We start from the raw sequence: 17,489 nt of genomic DNA on the forward strand, positions 1-17,489 counted from the left end.
GGCCGGGCAGAGGCGCTCCTCACTTCCCAGACGATGGGTGGCCGGGCAGAGGCGCTCCTCACTTCCCAGACGGGGTGGCCGGGCAGAGGCGCTCCTCACCTCCCAGACGGGGCGGCCGGGCAGAGGCGTTGCTCACTTCTTCCCAGACGGGGCGGCTGGGCAGAGGGGCGGCCGAGCAGAGACGCTCCCCACCTCTCAGACGGGGCGGCGGCCAGGCAGGGGCTGCAATCCCAGCACCCTGGGAGGCCAAGGCAGGCGGCTGGGAGGCGGAGGCTGCAGCGAGCCAAGACCACGCCACCGCACTCCAGCCCGGGCAACACCGAGTACCGAGTGAGCGAGACTCCGTCTGCAGACCCAGCATCTCGGGAGGCCGAGGCGGGCAGAGCACTCGGGGTCAGGAGCTGGAGAGCAGCGTGGCCAACATGGAGAAACCGCGCCTCCAGCCAAAGGAGAAGAAGCAGGCAGCGGTGGTGGCGCGCTTCGGCAATCCCAGGCAGCCCGCAGGGCGGGGCAGCAGCGAGCCGAGTAGATTGCAGTCTAGGCCACAGAGGGAAGGGAAGGGGAAGGGAAGAGAGGGGAAGGGAGGGAGGGGAGGGAGGGGAGGGGAGGGAAGGGGAGGGAAGGGAAGGGAAGCGGAGGAAGGGAGGAAGGCCCACGCGTGGTTTTGTGTGTCTGTGGTCCCAGCTACTTGGGAGTCTGAGGTGGGAGGATTGCTTGATCCCAGGAGGTCGAGGCTGTGGTGAGCTGTGATGGTACCACTGCACTCCAGCCTGGGTGACAGAGTGAAACCTTGTCTTGAAAAAAAAAAAAAAAATTCTGTGATTCTAGCTTGGAGCCAATGCTCAGAATCAAGTATTGTTAATTATTTCTGGGATCCGTCGTAAGGTCTCTACTACTCTCTTTTCCAAGTATCAGAAAGTTAGTGGTATGTCCTTTTACTCCTGGGAATTGTGAATTCTGGAGTGGAAAGACTAGAGAGTTCTGGTAGGCTAAAGAAACCTCCTCTCTCCCTTTTCCTTCCTTGCCTATGGCTCCATCTGGGTTTGTTTGCGGGTGTACCTGAGCAAGGTGGCGAGGGCAGCTCTTGGAATGACACAAGTATCACAGAGCTTGAAGAAGTTTCAGTTCTTTGGATCATGGCTGCCAAGCTTACTTTTAAATACCCTAGGCAAGGCAATTCTACAAACTTTCTTTAGATACTAACTAGTTCTTAAACATTGAGAAATCTGTCTTTACCTTTTTGGGTCTACTAATATTAGAACAAATTATTTTCTGTTTCTTGATAACTTCTAGCTATCTTTCTTTCAGCAGATCATCCTCTTACACACTGTTTATCCATCTATTAAATACATATATAATATTGGCTAGCTTCCAAAACAAAAAGATGTCAGACTTGATCTTTATCCTTGAGGGATTCCTGGTTAATGAGGGTTGGGTCGATCACCAATGAGAAGACATGGTCCTGGGTATTTTGAGAGGGGTATTCAGGGCATTCATGGTGCAGGTAGGGAAAGGAGATGACTCCATGAGCACACTCAGGCAATGAAACATTTATTTTTGCATAAGAGTTTTTGATATTTCATAGTGAGACAAGGTTTCAGTTAACCAGCAATAAGTCAAATCTGCTCTATAAATATGTTGATATAATTCCATTTAATGGAACATCAATGTCTGGATAGAAGCTTGTTGCTGTACTGAAATCGCCTTTCATGATGCCGATCATATTGCAGTATTTTGTCATTAAATTTATTTTTCTTTTGGAATAAATCCTTACAGTGTGTTACATGTTTTAAAAGTAACAATATGGAAAGGGGGTTATATGAAAGTAGTTTTACCAGTTTAAAAAACAGGGGCACTGAAAAGGGAAAATAATCACTCTGCCTGTGGAGCCCATTTTACTGTAAGTGCCTGAAGCTAAGTTATCCCGAATAAAATCTTGACTTTTCTTTTAGAATATGGGTGAATAAAATATACATGCAGAGGTATTTTTGGTAGCCAGTGCTTCTTGGCTTTTGATTTGAGGTTTGTCGGAATCCTAAAATGATAGGGTTCTGGTTGGCTTAAATTGAAATCTCAGATAGTTGGACTGATTGTGAGCACAGAAATGGCAATAATGTTTAACATGTATCTACTGTGGGAGATGGGTTGTTTGTTTACTATGCAAACATAACAATTTATCTCTTGAATGTACAGAAGATACTTTGAAGCCCTCAATTTATTTGCCAACAATTAGGAGATATTTTATTAAAGGGGTATAAAATAGAAATATACAGCTTTGTACACTAAATGCCAAGAATGTGCATTTTGAAAAAGAAAAAGCAAACTTTTATTGATTGTATTTAACACTGTGAAATTTAGATATTCATACTATAAGGACAGCATATTTGTGGAAGATTTTCCTTGTAAATGATGAGGAATATCTAAAATACTTACCGTGAATCAATACTGCTTTTATAATACAAAGTAAATCAGGCAATTTCATGCCTTCTTAAGGCATTTCTGATAACAAATCTATAGGTGAGAAGAAAATAAGTAGGAATATCTCTAATGGTACTTGTTAATATGCAATTCTAGCCATATGAACAGTACAGGTGTTGATGATTTTCTCTGGGGAGTAGATGGAAGAGAGGTACATAGTAACAACAGTGGTGGCAGTAACATTTATATAAAAGATTGAACTTACTAACAGGAACAGCATGCCAGCTGTTGCCTGGAAAATAGCTTTACATTAGAGCAGTGAGGAATTCTTGGTTTCTTTCTCTCATTTTATCTCCCTTCCCCCATGTACTGCCCCAAAGTATTGCATTTTAGTTTCTGTGATTAAAAATCAGTCCAGTGTGAAAATGGGAAAACAATTCTATGCCATTCATGAAGGTAGCTGAGTTGGAAAACACCAGCATGGAGTTTTTGCTGATGTGCTGGGGCCTGATGATGAGAGGGACCCCAGCTGGATTGTGAAGACTGTCTGTGGGCACACACAAAATTGATAAACTGCCTTCGCTCAGTTTTTGACAGCTTTAACAGCTGCCTCAGTCCAGCTGTAAGTAGTAAGTAAATAAATAAGTTTCATTTACTACCATGCATGTAAAATGGAAAAGCTCACTGTAAATTTTAACTGCTAAATACTATTTATCATTTGTTCAATTCATTCATCACTAGGTATAAAGTTTATTTAATCATTCACTTATACACTCAGTCTTTCATTCAATAAATATTTACTGAATGTGCCAGTACGCAGTAAACATTTACTGAATGAAAAATTCAGGATATGATACATAGAGATGTACATCATGTACGATGAACAGTGGACAAGGTTGAAAAATGTACCGTGTACACGTACAATGTAGCAGTGAACAAGGTTGATGAAGGCCCTGAGCTCGACAGATGAGACAGACAATAAACAAACTTGCCAACAGATGTGCCAGTCACAGGTAGCTGTAAGTGATGGAACAGGCACATACAGGGTGATAGGAGAAAATATGTGCACACTCAGGGAAGAGTGGTGGGGAGGGGGGTACGATGGCGGGGTGGATCCTGGGTATAAGATGATCGGTGAAAGTCTTTCTAAGGCTGTAATAACTGAGGTGAGACCTGAAAGAATAACTGAGGTGAGACCTGAAAGAATAAATGAGGGAGACTTTCGATGTGAAAGTGGTTTCACATAGTCAGCGGTGTTTGGTGGACTCAGAACTAAGGTGATTTGCTTTGAATGATGTCATTTGTGTACAATGATGATATTCTGAGTTGACCCAGGAGCTAACCAGTTAGAAAAAACACTGGCTGGCCCTACTGGGGAGCCTTGGAGCACCCTGTTAGGTCAGTAGTAAGCCCTGAATTCCTGGGCTGTTGCGAGACCTCAGGGGAGGACCTGGGGCAGCTGGGTGGCACTCGGAGAACTTGGGGACACAGCCATTTCTCTATTATGGTATGGAAATATTTCCATGCTTACACAAGCAATGTGGCATGTGTAACAGCTTGTGTGTAATTCTCTGATCCAAGGAATTTTTATTAACCAATTGTAGTTACAGACCACCTTTATAGTCTGGCCACTTCACATAGTTCAGTGGAAAAAAGTAATGGTTGAATTCTGGTTTTCAATGTTGGCAGTCCTATGATTTTACAGTCTGAGTCACATTTGGCAGAAGTACTCTTATCTAATTGGGTTTGTTTCTCCCAGGAAGGTAATCAGCCTAACTCTGTGTCTTTTATAGTCGGCATCACTGTCCACATCTCCCTACCAAGATTTATGAGAAAACAGAGAAACCATGTCTTCTCTCCGAATATACCAAGAACTACCCTTTCTATCACTCTTACCTGCCCAGAGAGTCCTTCAAGCCAAGGCGGGAGTACCAGAAAGGGTCTATACCAATGGAAGGCCTGACTACAGCAAGGTGAGGGCAAACAGTATTAATGTATGCAGGTACATACAACACTAATGTAACATGCAGTGCTAACGTATAATATTAATGTAATGTGCAGTGCTAATGCATTAATGTGCAGTATCAACATATGATATTAATGCCTTAATGTACTATATCTCTGAAAGAAAATCCTGCATTTGGGAGCCTTCTCAGTTTTTTCCAAACTCTCTGTCAAAGAGAAAGGATTCTTGCTTGCTGAAGTAAAGGGTGGGGAAAGGCTGGATTAATCTATATAATATAGGATTGGAGGTTAAGAAAAATATTTAAGGGATGGAAAGAGTGGGGGATGTTGCCGAAAAGCAAGTTTTGGGCTTTGTTACACCAAAAGCTCCAGGTCAGCTTGGGTAGGTGGGGGATGGTGGTGGTGAAAGAGAACTTGGCAGTAGAGAAAAAGTGAGCTTTTTTTCCCTCCCCTTAAAATTATGCTGTAAATTTTGAATTGGGGTTCTCCTGAATGTTCTTCAAGAAATATGAACAAATAATGTTTTTCTTTTAAATTATTCTTGAATCCCAAACTAAGATTGTTTAGCTCTAGGTCTGTGCGGAGGCTGAGCCTTATGGTTCAGTATATTAGTGTTGCAGAGGTGTTTCTACTGAGGGGGTGCAGAAAAGTTATCAGTTCAGGGTGGTTCTACAGGCAAGGCTCTTGCAGAATCTGACATGGACAACTCAGTTAGTGACCTGTGACTGGTGATCTAGTAGAGCAGAAACATCTTTGAGTGTAATTGGGCAGTCTCAGATTGTATAGTTTTGTCCTCAGCTGAGCCCTGAAAGATTGATGTGTTCTCTGCCTTCCCTGTTCCTCATCCCTAAAGGGCAGGGTTGCTGTGAGGTGGAGATGATGGTGAATGTTGACTGTTCCAGCACAATGCTTGCACATCGGTGCCTCAGGCCTGGTGACTTTTCTTCCTATTGCTCCCTTTTGCTTCATGATTTTGTGCTAGTAAAGGTCCCAGATGGTCTAGGTGAAGCAGAACCATTCTAATTCATTCGGCCTTCCGGTTTTCTCCAGAATAGGACTGGAAACATCTGTTGAGGCTATGAGTTGGAGGTGCTCTTCTCTACACAACGCTGCCATCTTCTAGATCCACGGGAAGTCCATGTCTGAGTAATGGGGCAGGAGCACCCACAATGGGAGAAATGAAGCCAAAGGATTCCTGAGCTTAGTGGAAACCACTGGACACGGGCTTGAGAATGAGAGGGAGTTGAGGGCCTTGTCTGATGCTTGACTTGAATCAGGCCACTTAAAAAAAATTTTTTTTTTAAAAACAAGGTTTCCTTCTGTAGCCATGGCTGGAGTGCAATGGTGTGATCATCACTCAGTGCAGCCTCGAATTTCTGGGCTCAAGTGATCCTTGCCCCTCAGTCTCCTAGTAGCTGGGACTACAGGCATGGACCACCATGCCCAACTAATTTTTAAACTTTTTGTAGAGACAAGGTTTTGCTATATTGCTAAGGCCAGATGATTATGTTTATTCTAACCATTTATCTTAATGATTTGGTTTAAGCACAGTGTTTCTGCTTAAACAGAAACAGTAGTTTATGCTGCTGTTTTTTCAACCTATGACTTATTAAACAATATGAACACTAAAGTTTGGGCTTCATTTTGCCAGGAAAACAGTATTCTTTGTCTCTGAGAGTCTAAAGACCATAATAAGAAGTGTGAATCATTTCTGAGCATTGCTTTTGTTTTAGGAAACCCTGGCCAACACCAACTAAGAGTCCTAGGCACATGTATAAGGGACATGTAATCGGTAGGAAAGGACAAGAGTAGTACTGAGGGGTGGCTTGCAAATATCTTGTTCAGTCTCCAGGTGTGGGTATTTTTATCTCTTTATATCCAATTTGCAGGAAATGAAGAACACTTTGTGAGATGTCTAGTTGGCTTCAGACACTGATATATTTCCTATCCTGAAAGTATAGACAGGGATGCTTTGAAGGTTGGTTGTTGCAGGTTGCTTTTTTAGCTGTCCAAAGCTTAGGAGAATGGGGACAAGCCCTTGGTCTGGGGCAGAAGACCTGCCCCAACACCCAGCTCTGAGGCCCCCAGATGCAACTCCAGATACCCTCCCTCCTCCTGATGGTGCTTCGCTAAACAAAAACTTACCCTCTGACCTGTCCTAAATTATCCTTGCCTTGTGTCACTTACAACAATAAATATATCACCCAGAAGGCCCCTCTGCCCCTGCCGGAGTCAGAGTAACAATAAATATCATGTACATCAAGTGTGGCTAAAGTAGAGGAAAGCAGATTCTGCAAGAATTTCCAAAATAAGCTGTTAATGAACATAAGGGCCTTAAAAAGAAAAAGTGGCAGGATCAAGGTTATCCACAGGGAGGAAAAAAGAGCAGATATGAATCTCTTTTTATTTCCTACCCTAAAAAGAGAAGTAAAGGGGAAATGAGTAGAAGACATCTGTGTTCTCTTTTCTACCACAATTTCATTATTTCTCAACACTGTACCTGCCATGATGGGCACTATTTTTCATAGACTGAGAACAAAATTATGCCACTGTCAGGAAATGTAGGGAAGCTACCATCTGGGTGTTCCCCTAGAGGCTTACAGGGGAAGGGATGTGTCAGCACCCCCCTGTGTCTGCACGGATTGTCGTCACCCCTCTGCTCTTAGCACTCTTATTACTGGAACATCCCACCCACTTCTTTATCTAAACAGTGACCCTGCTTAGTTTCTGAGGTTGGACATGAGGCTCCCACCTGCTGAACGAAAAAGTCACGTGGTCCAGGGCTTTGCTGGGTTTGGTGATTAAGCCCAGACACAAAAAAACACCTGGTTTCTGGAAAGGTTATCATCCCAGCGTGAGGCATGATTATAACTGCACACAACTCTTACTGACCATAAATCTGGGGATTTACAGCAGGTGCCATGAGGGAATGCTTGTGATTTCCAGCCGTTCTTAGTGTGAAACTCTTTCTTGCAGCCTTTGGTAATTCTGTGGTGTAGAATCTGCCTTTACTTCAGATAGACCTGAGATCAATTTATGAATAAGAGGTTTGCACTTCAAGCCTAATTTCCCCATAGGCATGTCACCATGTAAAACACTTGGATCCCAATTTGAGACATTCTGTTAGCTAAACCAGCTCCCTAAAGATGGGCAAAATGAACAGCATCGGAAGAAAGAGGTGAGTCTTCAATGGTGTTAGACCTTTATCCTAAAGGGAGTGGGACCATAGGTAGAGTGGAATGGAGGCACAGAGTGAGGAGATAGAATTGAGTTCAGACTTGATGGGTGTCGCTGAAAGGCGGACGGCAGGGAATTGGTAGCATCAACTCTATCACTTATTTGCAAACTCCTTGGTAAACCAAGGAGAGTAAGGGAGGGAAGAGCTAAGAGAGAAAGGGCATTTAGTATCCTCCCCAAAGGTCAGGAAGGAAACAAGAGTTAGTAGCAGGCTTGAGTCTTGCACTACCCATTGAATTATATATATATATATTTTGTTCAAAGAGATACCTGACTCTCTTACTCAGAGCTGTACCACTGGGCATATACTTAGCCTCCATAGCCTGGGCCTGAGAATTAGTGTGAACACAATGTAGATAGAGTTCTCAGCACTGGACTTGCTTGGGCAATCTCAGAGCCTTTGAATTGTCTATACTGTATTTCTGGTTAAATTTGTAGACATTTCGGCCATTTCTTCAGTAATTTTTCTTTCACGGATGCTCTATTCATTTATTTTCCCCAATCTTTTCTTCCCCTCCTCTGTTCTTCAGATTGGATAGTTTCTATTAATCTAGTTTAAACTTCACCAAGTTTTTCTCCCTTATTTCCATTTTGTGATTAAGGCCATCCAGTGAATGTTCTACTTCACATATTTTGCAGTTTTAGAATTTGCATTTGATTCTTTTTCTATATAGTTTCTATTTATTTTACCTAATTTCCTGTCTTTTAATTCATTATGGCCTTACTTTGCTTTCCTTATTGAGCATGGGTTAAAAAGCTACTTTAAAATCCTTATCTGCTAATTCCAATGGCTGGTCTGCTTGGAGTTGGTCTCCATAATTATCTTTTTTTTTGAGCATGGGTCAGATTTTGGGTTGATTTTTGTACAGTGAGAATGTTGTATGTTGTGGACACCTTAGATATTTGTTTGCATTCCTCTAAAAAGTGTTTTTATCGTTGGCAGGCAGGTAACCTGATTTGATTTACAATGCAAACTCTGTGTCTTGGGTGGCAGCTCAAATCTCACTTAAGTTCTTTAGCTTGGAATCTACCCCATATATGTGAGGTTATGCAGAGATTTGGGCCCAGTTTATGTACAGAATTTAGGGCTTCCTGTCTTTGGCTCTCTCATTTCCAGGTTTCTTTCCTCATTTTCCAGCATCTGTGATTGCTTCAAACTTGGTCCTCTGATTTTTTTTTTTGGTGAGACGAAGTTTTGCTCTTGTTGCCCAGGCCGGAGTGCAGTGGCACGATCTCGGCTCACCGCACCTTCCACCTCCTGGGTTCAAGCGATTCTCCTGCCTCAGCCTCCCGAGTAGCTAGGATTACAGGCGTCTTCCACCCCGTCCAGCTAATTTTGTATTTTTAGTAGAGATGGGGTTTCTCCATATTGGTCAGGCTGGTCTCATACTCCTGACATCTGGTGATACACCTGCCTCGGCCTCCCAAAGTGCCGGGATTACAGGCGTGGGCCACCGTGCCCGGCCGGCCCTCTGGTTTTTGTAGTCAAGAAAAGGTAATCAATAAACATCTGCCTTTTAGCTGCCCTCCCTTGCACAGACTGGAGCTGACCTTCAGGCTGGAAGCTTTGAATATTAAATAGTTAATGGAAAATTAAGCAATGAAGCCTCACACAGTGCCATTTTCTGCTTCCACCTATTGGCTCTCCCCAGAATCCACCTTTTTAGAGCTTTAAAGTCGTTTGAAATAGTTTGTCTGGGGTTTATATGCAGTGGTGACAGATATTTGCCTCAGCCTTAGTGGGAGTTGAGGGGCTCAGAGGGCAGAGGAGAAGACAGGTGCTATATAACTTGGATTCTGGAGTGCATGGGCTTGGAATCCCATCTGTTATAGTGAAGGTAAGGAGGACTCTGTGTCCCATAAGGACAGGGGGCATGAATCAAACCCTGTGATTCAGCCAAGGATCTTTTGCAGCACAATGGGATGGACTCCTCAAGCTGCCTAGGATGGGAGAATAGTTTCTCTAGAAGGGTGCCTTTAGACATTGGGAAGTTTAAGAATAACATATAGAAGTGACAAAGTCAGTCAAATCAACTGACAAAGAGCAGAACCCCATAGAGGACATGGAGAAAAGATCATGAGGAGTGGTATCACAGAAGTCAAGGGAGAGAGTATTGAAAAATTGAGTGAGAGGATGGATGCTATGAACAAGCACAGTGGGATAAGGTTGAGAAGCAGCGGTTGGGTCTGGAAAACAAGGTGATGCTTGGAGTATCCAGGAGCGAGGGGAATCAAATTTGATGGGTGGGACATGAGGAGAGGAAGGCAAGTCTGTACTTGTAGACAACACTTTCTGGAAGACAGAAGGGAAAACTGGAGGAGGATGGAGCCCAGTGAGGATAGTGTCTTATTTTACTCTTTACCTTTAAAGATGGGAGATAACACTCAGTGGAGAAAGGAGGCAGTAGGAAGGAAGAGGGAAAAGCATGGCCTAGGAGATGGTCTGCAGATGAGATTCCCGAGAAAGAGGGCAGGGGTGAGAGAGGTTGGTTTGGCCAAGAGGAGGAACTCCTTTTAAGATGGATTCCATTTTAATATAATTGATTACTTGGACACACTAACAAATCTTGAAGTTTGCATAAATAAACATTAAAAACGGGTTTTAAAAAAGTGTTGCATGGCCCTTTTGTCATGGTGAAAATCTTCATTTCCCACTGCCAGGCTCAGGACGCTAGCTCACTGTTATGTTATTTCCTCTTTCCTTTTGTCAGAGTCTTGTCAAACATCTTTCTTCAGCTGTGCTAAACGATTTGAAGTCAAGTTGTTATGACTTCCCTAGCAGGACCACTCCAACCTTTTACTTAACTCTGAGTTTAACTCTTGGCCTTCCCTACTCTATAACTTTTATAGTTACTTACCTAAAAGAAACTTACTTCTCTGACCAGTTTCTTTTTCTTGGTTCATGTCACATGTGCACAGAGACTGGGAAATGTACCACAGAAAGAGAGGGGAGATCCAGTGTTCTTAAAAAGAAAGGCTAGTTAATTGGAGCAATTCTGGGAAGACTAAAATATAGACTTTTCTTTTACGTGAATTTAAAGGCTGTAAGATTATGTGTGATTGGGGACATGCAGTTATGTTGTGGTTAATGACAGGTTTCAGTGAATGTTCTCAACATAAAAACATAATGAGGAAACACATAAATTCTGATTAAATTCACTCCTAAGCCACAGTAACTATGTTTGGGTAGGTTATAAAAAAGTCAAACTTGAAAATTTTTCTCCCTTCAGAAGTAGATACTGCTTCTCCCCACCCCCCATAATCATTTGCCTTAGTTATAGCTGATCAATAAATTAAACCATAGAGGAACACTTACAAAGGAACTTAAATTTTGTACTGGAAAAGGTGATTGGCTTTTGTCTTTGGGAAACCAATTTCAGAATAGTCTGTGAACTGGTGAATTTGGTTGTGGGCTTTTGTCTGCTCTTTTCCAGCAGAAGCCGTCGGTGATGGGCAGTAAGTGTGCTTCAGTTTTCAAGAGCCTGGCAGCCTTTGAAGGGAGGTTTTTGCGGCATCCCTGAGAGGAAGCTGGTCCTCTTGGTCAGAGTAACTGCAGAAGAGGCTGCCATGGACTCTGTGTGCAGGGTCACCGACAGTGGCAGGCTCACAACTGGAAAGCATCCCTAGGTGCTCTGAGGTTGGGTGGGCTCAGCACGGCAGCTCAGGCACCCAGCTTTGTTCCTCACTGCTTGCCCTTGGTACCTCCTGATACTCCTTGGAAATGAATAGGGTGTAGGCTTAGGTAGCCATTACTGAGCACAGGCTTTTATAAGGGTTTAGGAATGTATGGTCTCAGGCTGCCTTGAAATCTGTCCATCCCTTCTGGGAGTGAGGAGAGCTCAACTTCCCTTGGGAGCACTCTCTTTAGAATGTACACTTTCTGACCAAGAGTCCTTTTCCACTCAGCCGGTTTTCAGATGGAGTTTTCTGGGCATTTTCATTTGTCTTTGTAGCCTAAGGACTTACCCTCTTAGTTCCCTGCTACAATTGCTTTAGTGCTGAATAGACATCAGGGTGTAGTACTTGTTCACTGAGAACAGTAGAAGTAGGAGCTGACCCTTGGCTTCTTGTTCAGTCCATTCCCTCCATAAGCCCCGACATACACAGTCAGCTTCTAGACACTTCAGGCTAACAGCAGGGCCCCTAGGAAGGGAGCCCAGGCTGAACGTCCTATAACTGCCGCTAAGATATATTTTTAAATCTACCCAGAGGGTGTCAGGGGAGTTCAACTGAAGCATCTCCCATTTCCTCCTTAGAGCCCTAGAGAGGCTAATTCTCCTGCTTCCTAACTTCCTCCTCCCATCCCACTAAGCATTTTCAGGACCCGGTTCTGGTTTACTGACAATCATGTGTATAATTCACGCAAGACAGGTTACAGTGGAGCGTGTTACCTTTGCTAGTCAAGCATGGCTGAGTAATGCTGCTCCAGATTTTGGCTGGGAAGTGGGTTTTATTGGTGTTTGGGCCTAATGTTTTCCTGTCCGGAAACCTTCCCCTTCCCTTGACAGTGCTGTTCTGGCAAGCACCATCAGGAAAAATCTACCTTCCCTTTGTCCAGTTGAATAAATGGGTTCCAGGCAAAAGCAGTTTGTTGTGTAAAGCAGACACCCTTCGGAGGGAAATGTTAGCATTGAGAAGTGGGAAGTTGCGAGTGCCCTGGAGGGCAACACAAGTCCGAGCTAAGCCCTGGCTCCTTAGGGCGGTTCCTGGTGGGCACTGCAGTGAGCATCTGGGCCTTTTTATCTGGGATACTTTGGGGAGGGACTGCTTCCTGTTTAGCAAAGACCATTATACTTTTTCGATCCTATTGTTTTGGTACTCCCTGAAATAATGGGGCCGCTGACACCAGATAGCAGAGAAATGAAGGACTCGCGTCTCCAATTATTTCACTGTTTTCCTCTTCTGGGTTTTCTGTAGGCTAAGTAGAGGAAGGAGATAAACATTAGCAGGAGAAGCTTTTGGGAACACAGAGAAGGTGGCGGTGGCACCTGAAAGGAAGTTAGCTCCGCAGTGAAGGGGTTGGGTGGAAGGAAGGCGGAGAGCGCAGGAGTAGAAACGGTGGCATTGTGGTTGGAGTGCAGGGTGCTCAGGTGGGGTGGGGATCGTGAGAGACAAGGGTGAGTAAGGCAGGAGCCAGGTCCAGAAAGGCTTATAAATCATGCTAGGAAGTTGAATTTTACCTGGAAGAGTTTTAAACTGGGGAAAGCCATCTGATTTCCATTTAGAGAGTTTATTCTGGCCACATTATGGGAATTGAACAGAAGTGGTAGGAATGAAGGAGGAAGCTCAGGTGGCAGGCTGTTAGTGAGAAATTGTCAGGGTCTGGACCAACGGGAAAGAAAAACCAATGAGGTGGAGTGGCATTGGTGAATGATAGACTCTGGGGCCGTGAGGAAAGGAGGTCAAAGATGTATACAGGTGTCTTAGTTGGGTGAGAAGGAATTGATGATACCCTTCTCAAAAGTGGGAAATAGAGGAGAAACAGTTCGGGGGAGGAGGGAAGGCAGGTAGAGTAGAACACGACTTCTCAGCAAATGTTTGTAGAGTTGAGTTGAGCAGAAAACATAAGCCTTATTGCAAGCCAAGGACCCCAACAGCATGCACTTGCTTCCTTACAGGAGAGATTTTGGGCCTCACAAAGTGGCGCCAGTGAAGGTCCACCAGTATGACCAGTTCGTCCCAAGTGAAGAGAATATGGATTTGCTCACGACGTATAAGAAAGATTACAATCCCTACCCTGTCTGTCGAGTGGACCCCGTCAAACCTCGGGACAGTAAATATCCATGTAGCGACAAGATGGAGTGTTTGCCTACTTATAAAGGTGGGAGAGCACAGAGGGCAGATTGGAAAGACAGGCTGAGCCTGTGTGCGGGCCAGGAAATGTGTTTTATGTGCATACTCACTTAGTGCAAGAGTTGGCAGACTACTTCCTATGGGCCAGATCTGGCCAGCAGCCTGTTTTTATATAGCTGGAGAACTAAGAAAGGTTAAACATTTTTTTTTTTATAATTGAAAAACAAATCAAAAGGATATCATTTGAGGACTGTGAAAGTGATATAAAATTCAAAATTCAGTGTTCATGTTTTATTGGAACACAGCCATATTCATTCATTTACACAGTGTCGATGGCTACTTTTTGTACCATAGTAGCAAAGTTGAGTAGTTGTTGACAGAGACACTACAGTCTGCGAGACATAAGACACTTAATACCTGGCTCTTATACAAAATATCTGCCAACCCCTGCCTTAGCTTGCAGTTTGAGTCCTATGTTGGGGGAAGCATTTCAAGTTCAAGCTTAGTTTCTACCACTGATTAAGTGATTCATTCATGTGTTTAAAAAATATATCAACATGTAACATATGGAAAAGTATACAAATTATAATTATACAGATCAATAAATTTGCACTGAACAAATCCATATAAACAGTACCCAGATCAATAATGAAACATTACTACCCCATTTCTGTTACCCTCCCCAACGAGAATGTAACCATTATTTTAACCTTTAATACCTTAAATTAGTTTTGCCAGTTTTGAACTTTATATGAATAGGATTGCTTCTTTCTTTATTGAGTATCTATTGATATTACCTATGAGGTGTGGTCCTAGAAACTGAAAGAAGCATGATGTACTGCCCTTGACTTTCTAGCCTAGTGGAGAGACAAGATACGTGGTCATATGTGTTGTGCTAGCAGACAGCCACTCTATGGAGCTCAGCTGCAAAGACTGAGACCATGAGACTGGAGACCAGGTTTGTAATCAATAACTCATGCTTATGATACTAACCTTTGCCCTGCCCTAGGAGGACATGCTAAACAGCTCACGACCTCTAAATGCTGTGAAGAGAGAGGGCCACTTTTATTTAGTCAAGCCAAGCATTTAGGGTGAAGATGGTGGTGGAGGTAGGGAGGTTGGAGAGATGTGAGCTCCTAGAAGGGCCTCTAATTCTGTCATCCTGGAGGACCCTGTGCCTAGTTGAGTTTCTCCGATTCTTCCAGGAACTGAGGACTGGATTGGCATGGGCCTCTTCAGCAACCTGGGCTCTGCCCTTTTATTTTCTTTAGCTTCTTCCTCTAACACTCCCCCATAGCTACCTTTGGTCAAGCCACCTTTTGTCAGCAGTACAAGAACTGACTAATATTCTGAATGTTGTCATACTCCGAAATGGCCCCACCTCTGAAGTCTTTGTGCACATCAGCATCCTGTCCTCTGGGCTTGTCGTCTTATCTCCTCCCACCACGACAGTCCTTGGCCCTTTTGGGACCTCCAGTCCATTGACGTCTCAACCCTCCCTCTTACCACCAGCCCCTCCTGTGTCTGTCCCTCCCCATGGAGTCTACTCCATGGCCTATCTTTGGAACCCATCTCCTACTGATAGCCGAGACTCCCTCTCTCTTCAGCCTTTTTGCTATTTCCTCCTAGCAAAGCCCTAATCCTGTTTTCTCCATGTCTACACCTGGGCACACACCTGAGCATATCTCCAGTCTTGTAAGAGTAAGAGCTTACAAATGAAATGGAGCTTATCTCCAGCTCTTACTCATTTTCCACAGAAAGGGAGCAGAGTGGTCTTCTATACATGGCAATCTGATCTGACCTCTCCTTTGTATAAAACTCCTCAGATAATCATTTGATAAAATCATTATTTTATCAAATCATGTGATCCTATTACGATAAAACCCCAAACCTTTACTGCCTCCTCTGATGCCTTGGAAGTCCTGGTGTCTTCTTAGCCCCTCTGCTCCAGCCTCAGGGCCTTCTTTCATGTCCCTTCCTACATTTCTTTTCTGCTTCGGGGCATTTGTTTAGCACATGTGATGCTTTCTATATAGAATCCTTCTGCTTCCTTAATCTAGCATTTATCCTTTCAGCTAGCAGCTGAAAGATCACATTCCGAGCCCTTCCCCCATGTCAGGCTGGATGCTATATGGGTGCCTTGCACACCCCTGTCTTATCATGCATTGTGTACTTTTAATGCTTCCTTTAATGGCCAGGCTGTAACCTCCAAGGGGTGGGGATCTGTTGGTCTTTTTCTTTCCCAATTACCCTCTCGCAGCAGGCACCACACGGGAGTCCGTACAACCAGGTGTATGACCATGGCACGGTGTTGGGGGGGCACTTTTGCCTCTACTGAATGCATTCTTCTCCTTTTTAATCCAGTGTTTACAAGAAGACCAGCAATAAGGCACCACAGACATTGAGCAAGTGGGATAGAGGAATGAAACTGCAGGAAGCGCTTTCCACCATTGGTGGAGGGAATTAAGGGACTCTGATAGGGCATATCCAATGGCGGACTTGCCTCTCCTCTACACTGTCTTTGTGGGCCCTGTTGGTTTATGAATCTTAGTATAGGGAGAGACTCTTCAGAGCTCCTGAAGAGTCCACGCATGCACCCCACCACACCCCAGCAGTACTCTTTAATCTCTTTCACTGCCAGTTTCCCCTGTCTCTCCCTTTGTCCATACAGCTACATCTCAGGCTGTCCTCTTCAAACTACAGAAGAGTGAGTATTCCACAGCTTAAACTGAATCATGGCTGACAGGGTTTGGGTCTCTGCCCCCATGAAATCTCACGTGGAATTGTAATCCTCAGTGTTGGAGGTGGGGCCTGGTGAGAGGTGATTGTATAATGGGGGCAGTTTCTAACGGTTTAGCACCCGCCTGCCCCCTTAGTACTGTATAATGAGTGAGTTCTCCTGAGATCTGGTTGTTTAAAAGCATTTGGCGCCTTCCCGCCTCCCGACTCGCTCTCTGTCCTGCTCCTGCCGTGTAAGATGCCTTAATGCACTTTGCCTTCCACCATGAGTAAAACTCCCTGAGGCCTCCCCAGAAACAGACGCTACCATGCTTCCTGTACATCCTGCAGAACCGTGAGCCAATTCAACTGCTTTTCTTTATAAATTACCCAATCTTAGGCATTTCTTTATAGCAGTGCAAGAACTGACTAATATAATGGCTGACTTCCCTACTGACAAAGTTAAAATTGAGAAAATCCTATTTTCTTCCTCACTTTCCTTAAACTTCTGGTACCTGTTAACTGCTTACCTACTTAAACAGAGTTAATAAATGAACACCAGTCAAGTCTCAACTGGACTGCTCAGAACCAGGCATGCATAGATGGACAGAGTTTTTGTTCTTGGAACATGTGCATTTGAGGTTGGATTTCATAGTTTTCCTCTGCAATTCCAATTTTAAAACAAATCAGTATGTAGCTAAAGGAAACATATTTATAGTTAGATTAACCTATAGGTACCAGTTTGCAACATGTGTGTCTTATGAGGTTTATTTTTGAATACTACTTTCTTTGTTCATTTGTGCTGCTGTAACAAAAATACTTGAAAGTGAGTAATTTATAAATAAGACATTTATTTCTCACAGTTCTGGAGGCTGGGAAGTTCAAGATCAAGGTGCTGATAGATTTGGTGTGCGGTGAGGGTCTGCTCTCTGCTTCCAAGATGGTGTCTTTTTGCTGTGTCCTCATGTGGTGAAGGCACAGAAGGAAAAAAGGGCCTTGGCTAGCTCCCTCCAGCCATTGTATAGCAGTGCTAATCCATTCATGAAGGTGGAGCCTGCACGATGCAATCATTTCCCAAAAGGCCTCACCTCCTAATACCACCATATTGGGGATTAAGTTTCAGCACATGAATTTTGGGGCACATTCAGACTATAGCAAATACTTTTATTCTATTAATTGAAGTGGTTTATTTGTTCTGTCACTCACCTGTGATAGAAGGGCCTCCCAAACTGTGCCTTGAATGCCAACATCTGTATTCCCAGCATCTAACACAGAGAATGACACAACAAAGTGTGTCAAGTGAGGGACTCAATGGATGAATGGTTCTGAACCATTGTTTTTTTTTTTTTTTTTTTTAT

General features: G+C 43.8%; 1 protein-coding gene across 2 annotated transcripts in view; it reads left to right on the plus strand.

Annotated features, from left to right (window-relative positions):
• SAXO1 (stabilizer of axonemal microtubules 1) overlaps positions 1–17,489 on the plus strand; it is a 118,009-nt gene that overhangs the window by 90,236 nt on the left and 10,284 nt on the right. Inside the window, exons 2-3 of one of the 2 annotated variants that reach the window (XM_032139392.2) lie at positions 4,212–4,391; positions 13,239–13,441. In XM_032139392.2, coding sequence (XP_031995283.1) covers positions 4,212–4,391; positions 13,239–13,441 — 383 coding nt within the window. The remainder of the gene's footprint in view (positions 1–4,211; positions 4,392–13,238; positions 13,442–17,489) is intronic. The other variant, XM_032139394.2, reaches the window with a different exon arrangement.

This window comes from Hylobates moloch, unplaced genomic scaffold (assembly GCF_009828535.3).
Source record: "Hylobates moloch isolate HMO894 unplaced genomic scaffold, HMol_V3 SCAFFOLD_19, whole genome shotgun sequence".
In the NCBI taxonomy this organism is placed as follows: Eukaryota; Metazoa; Chordata; class Mammalia; order Primates; family Hylobatidae; genus Hylobates; species Hylobates moloch.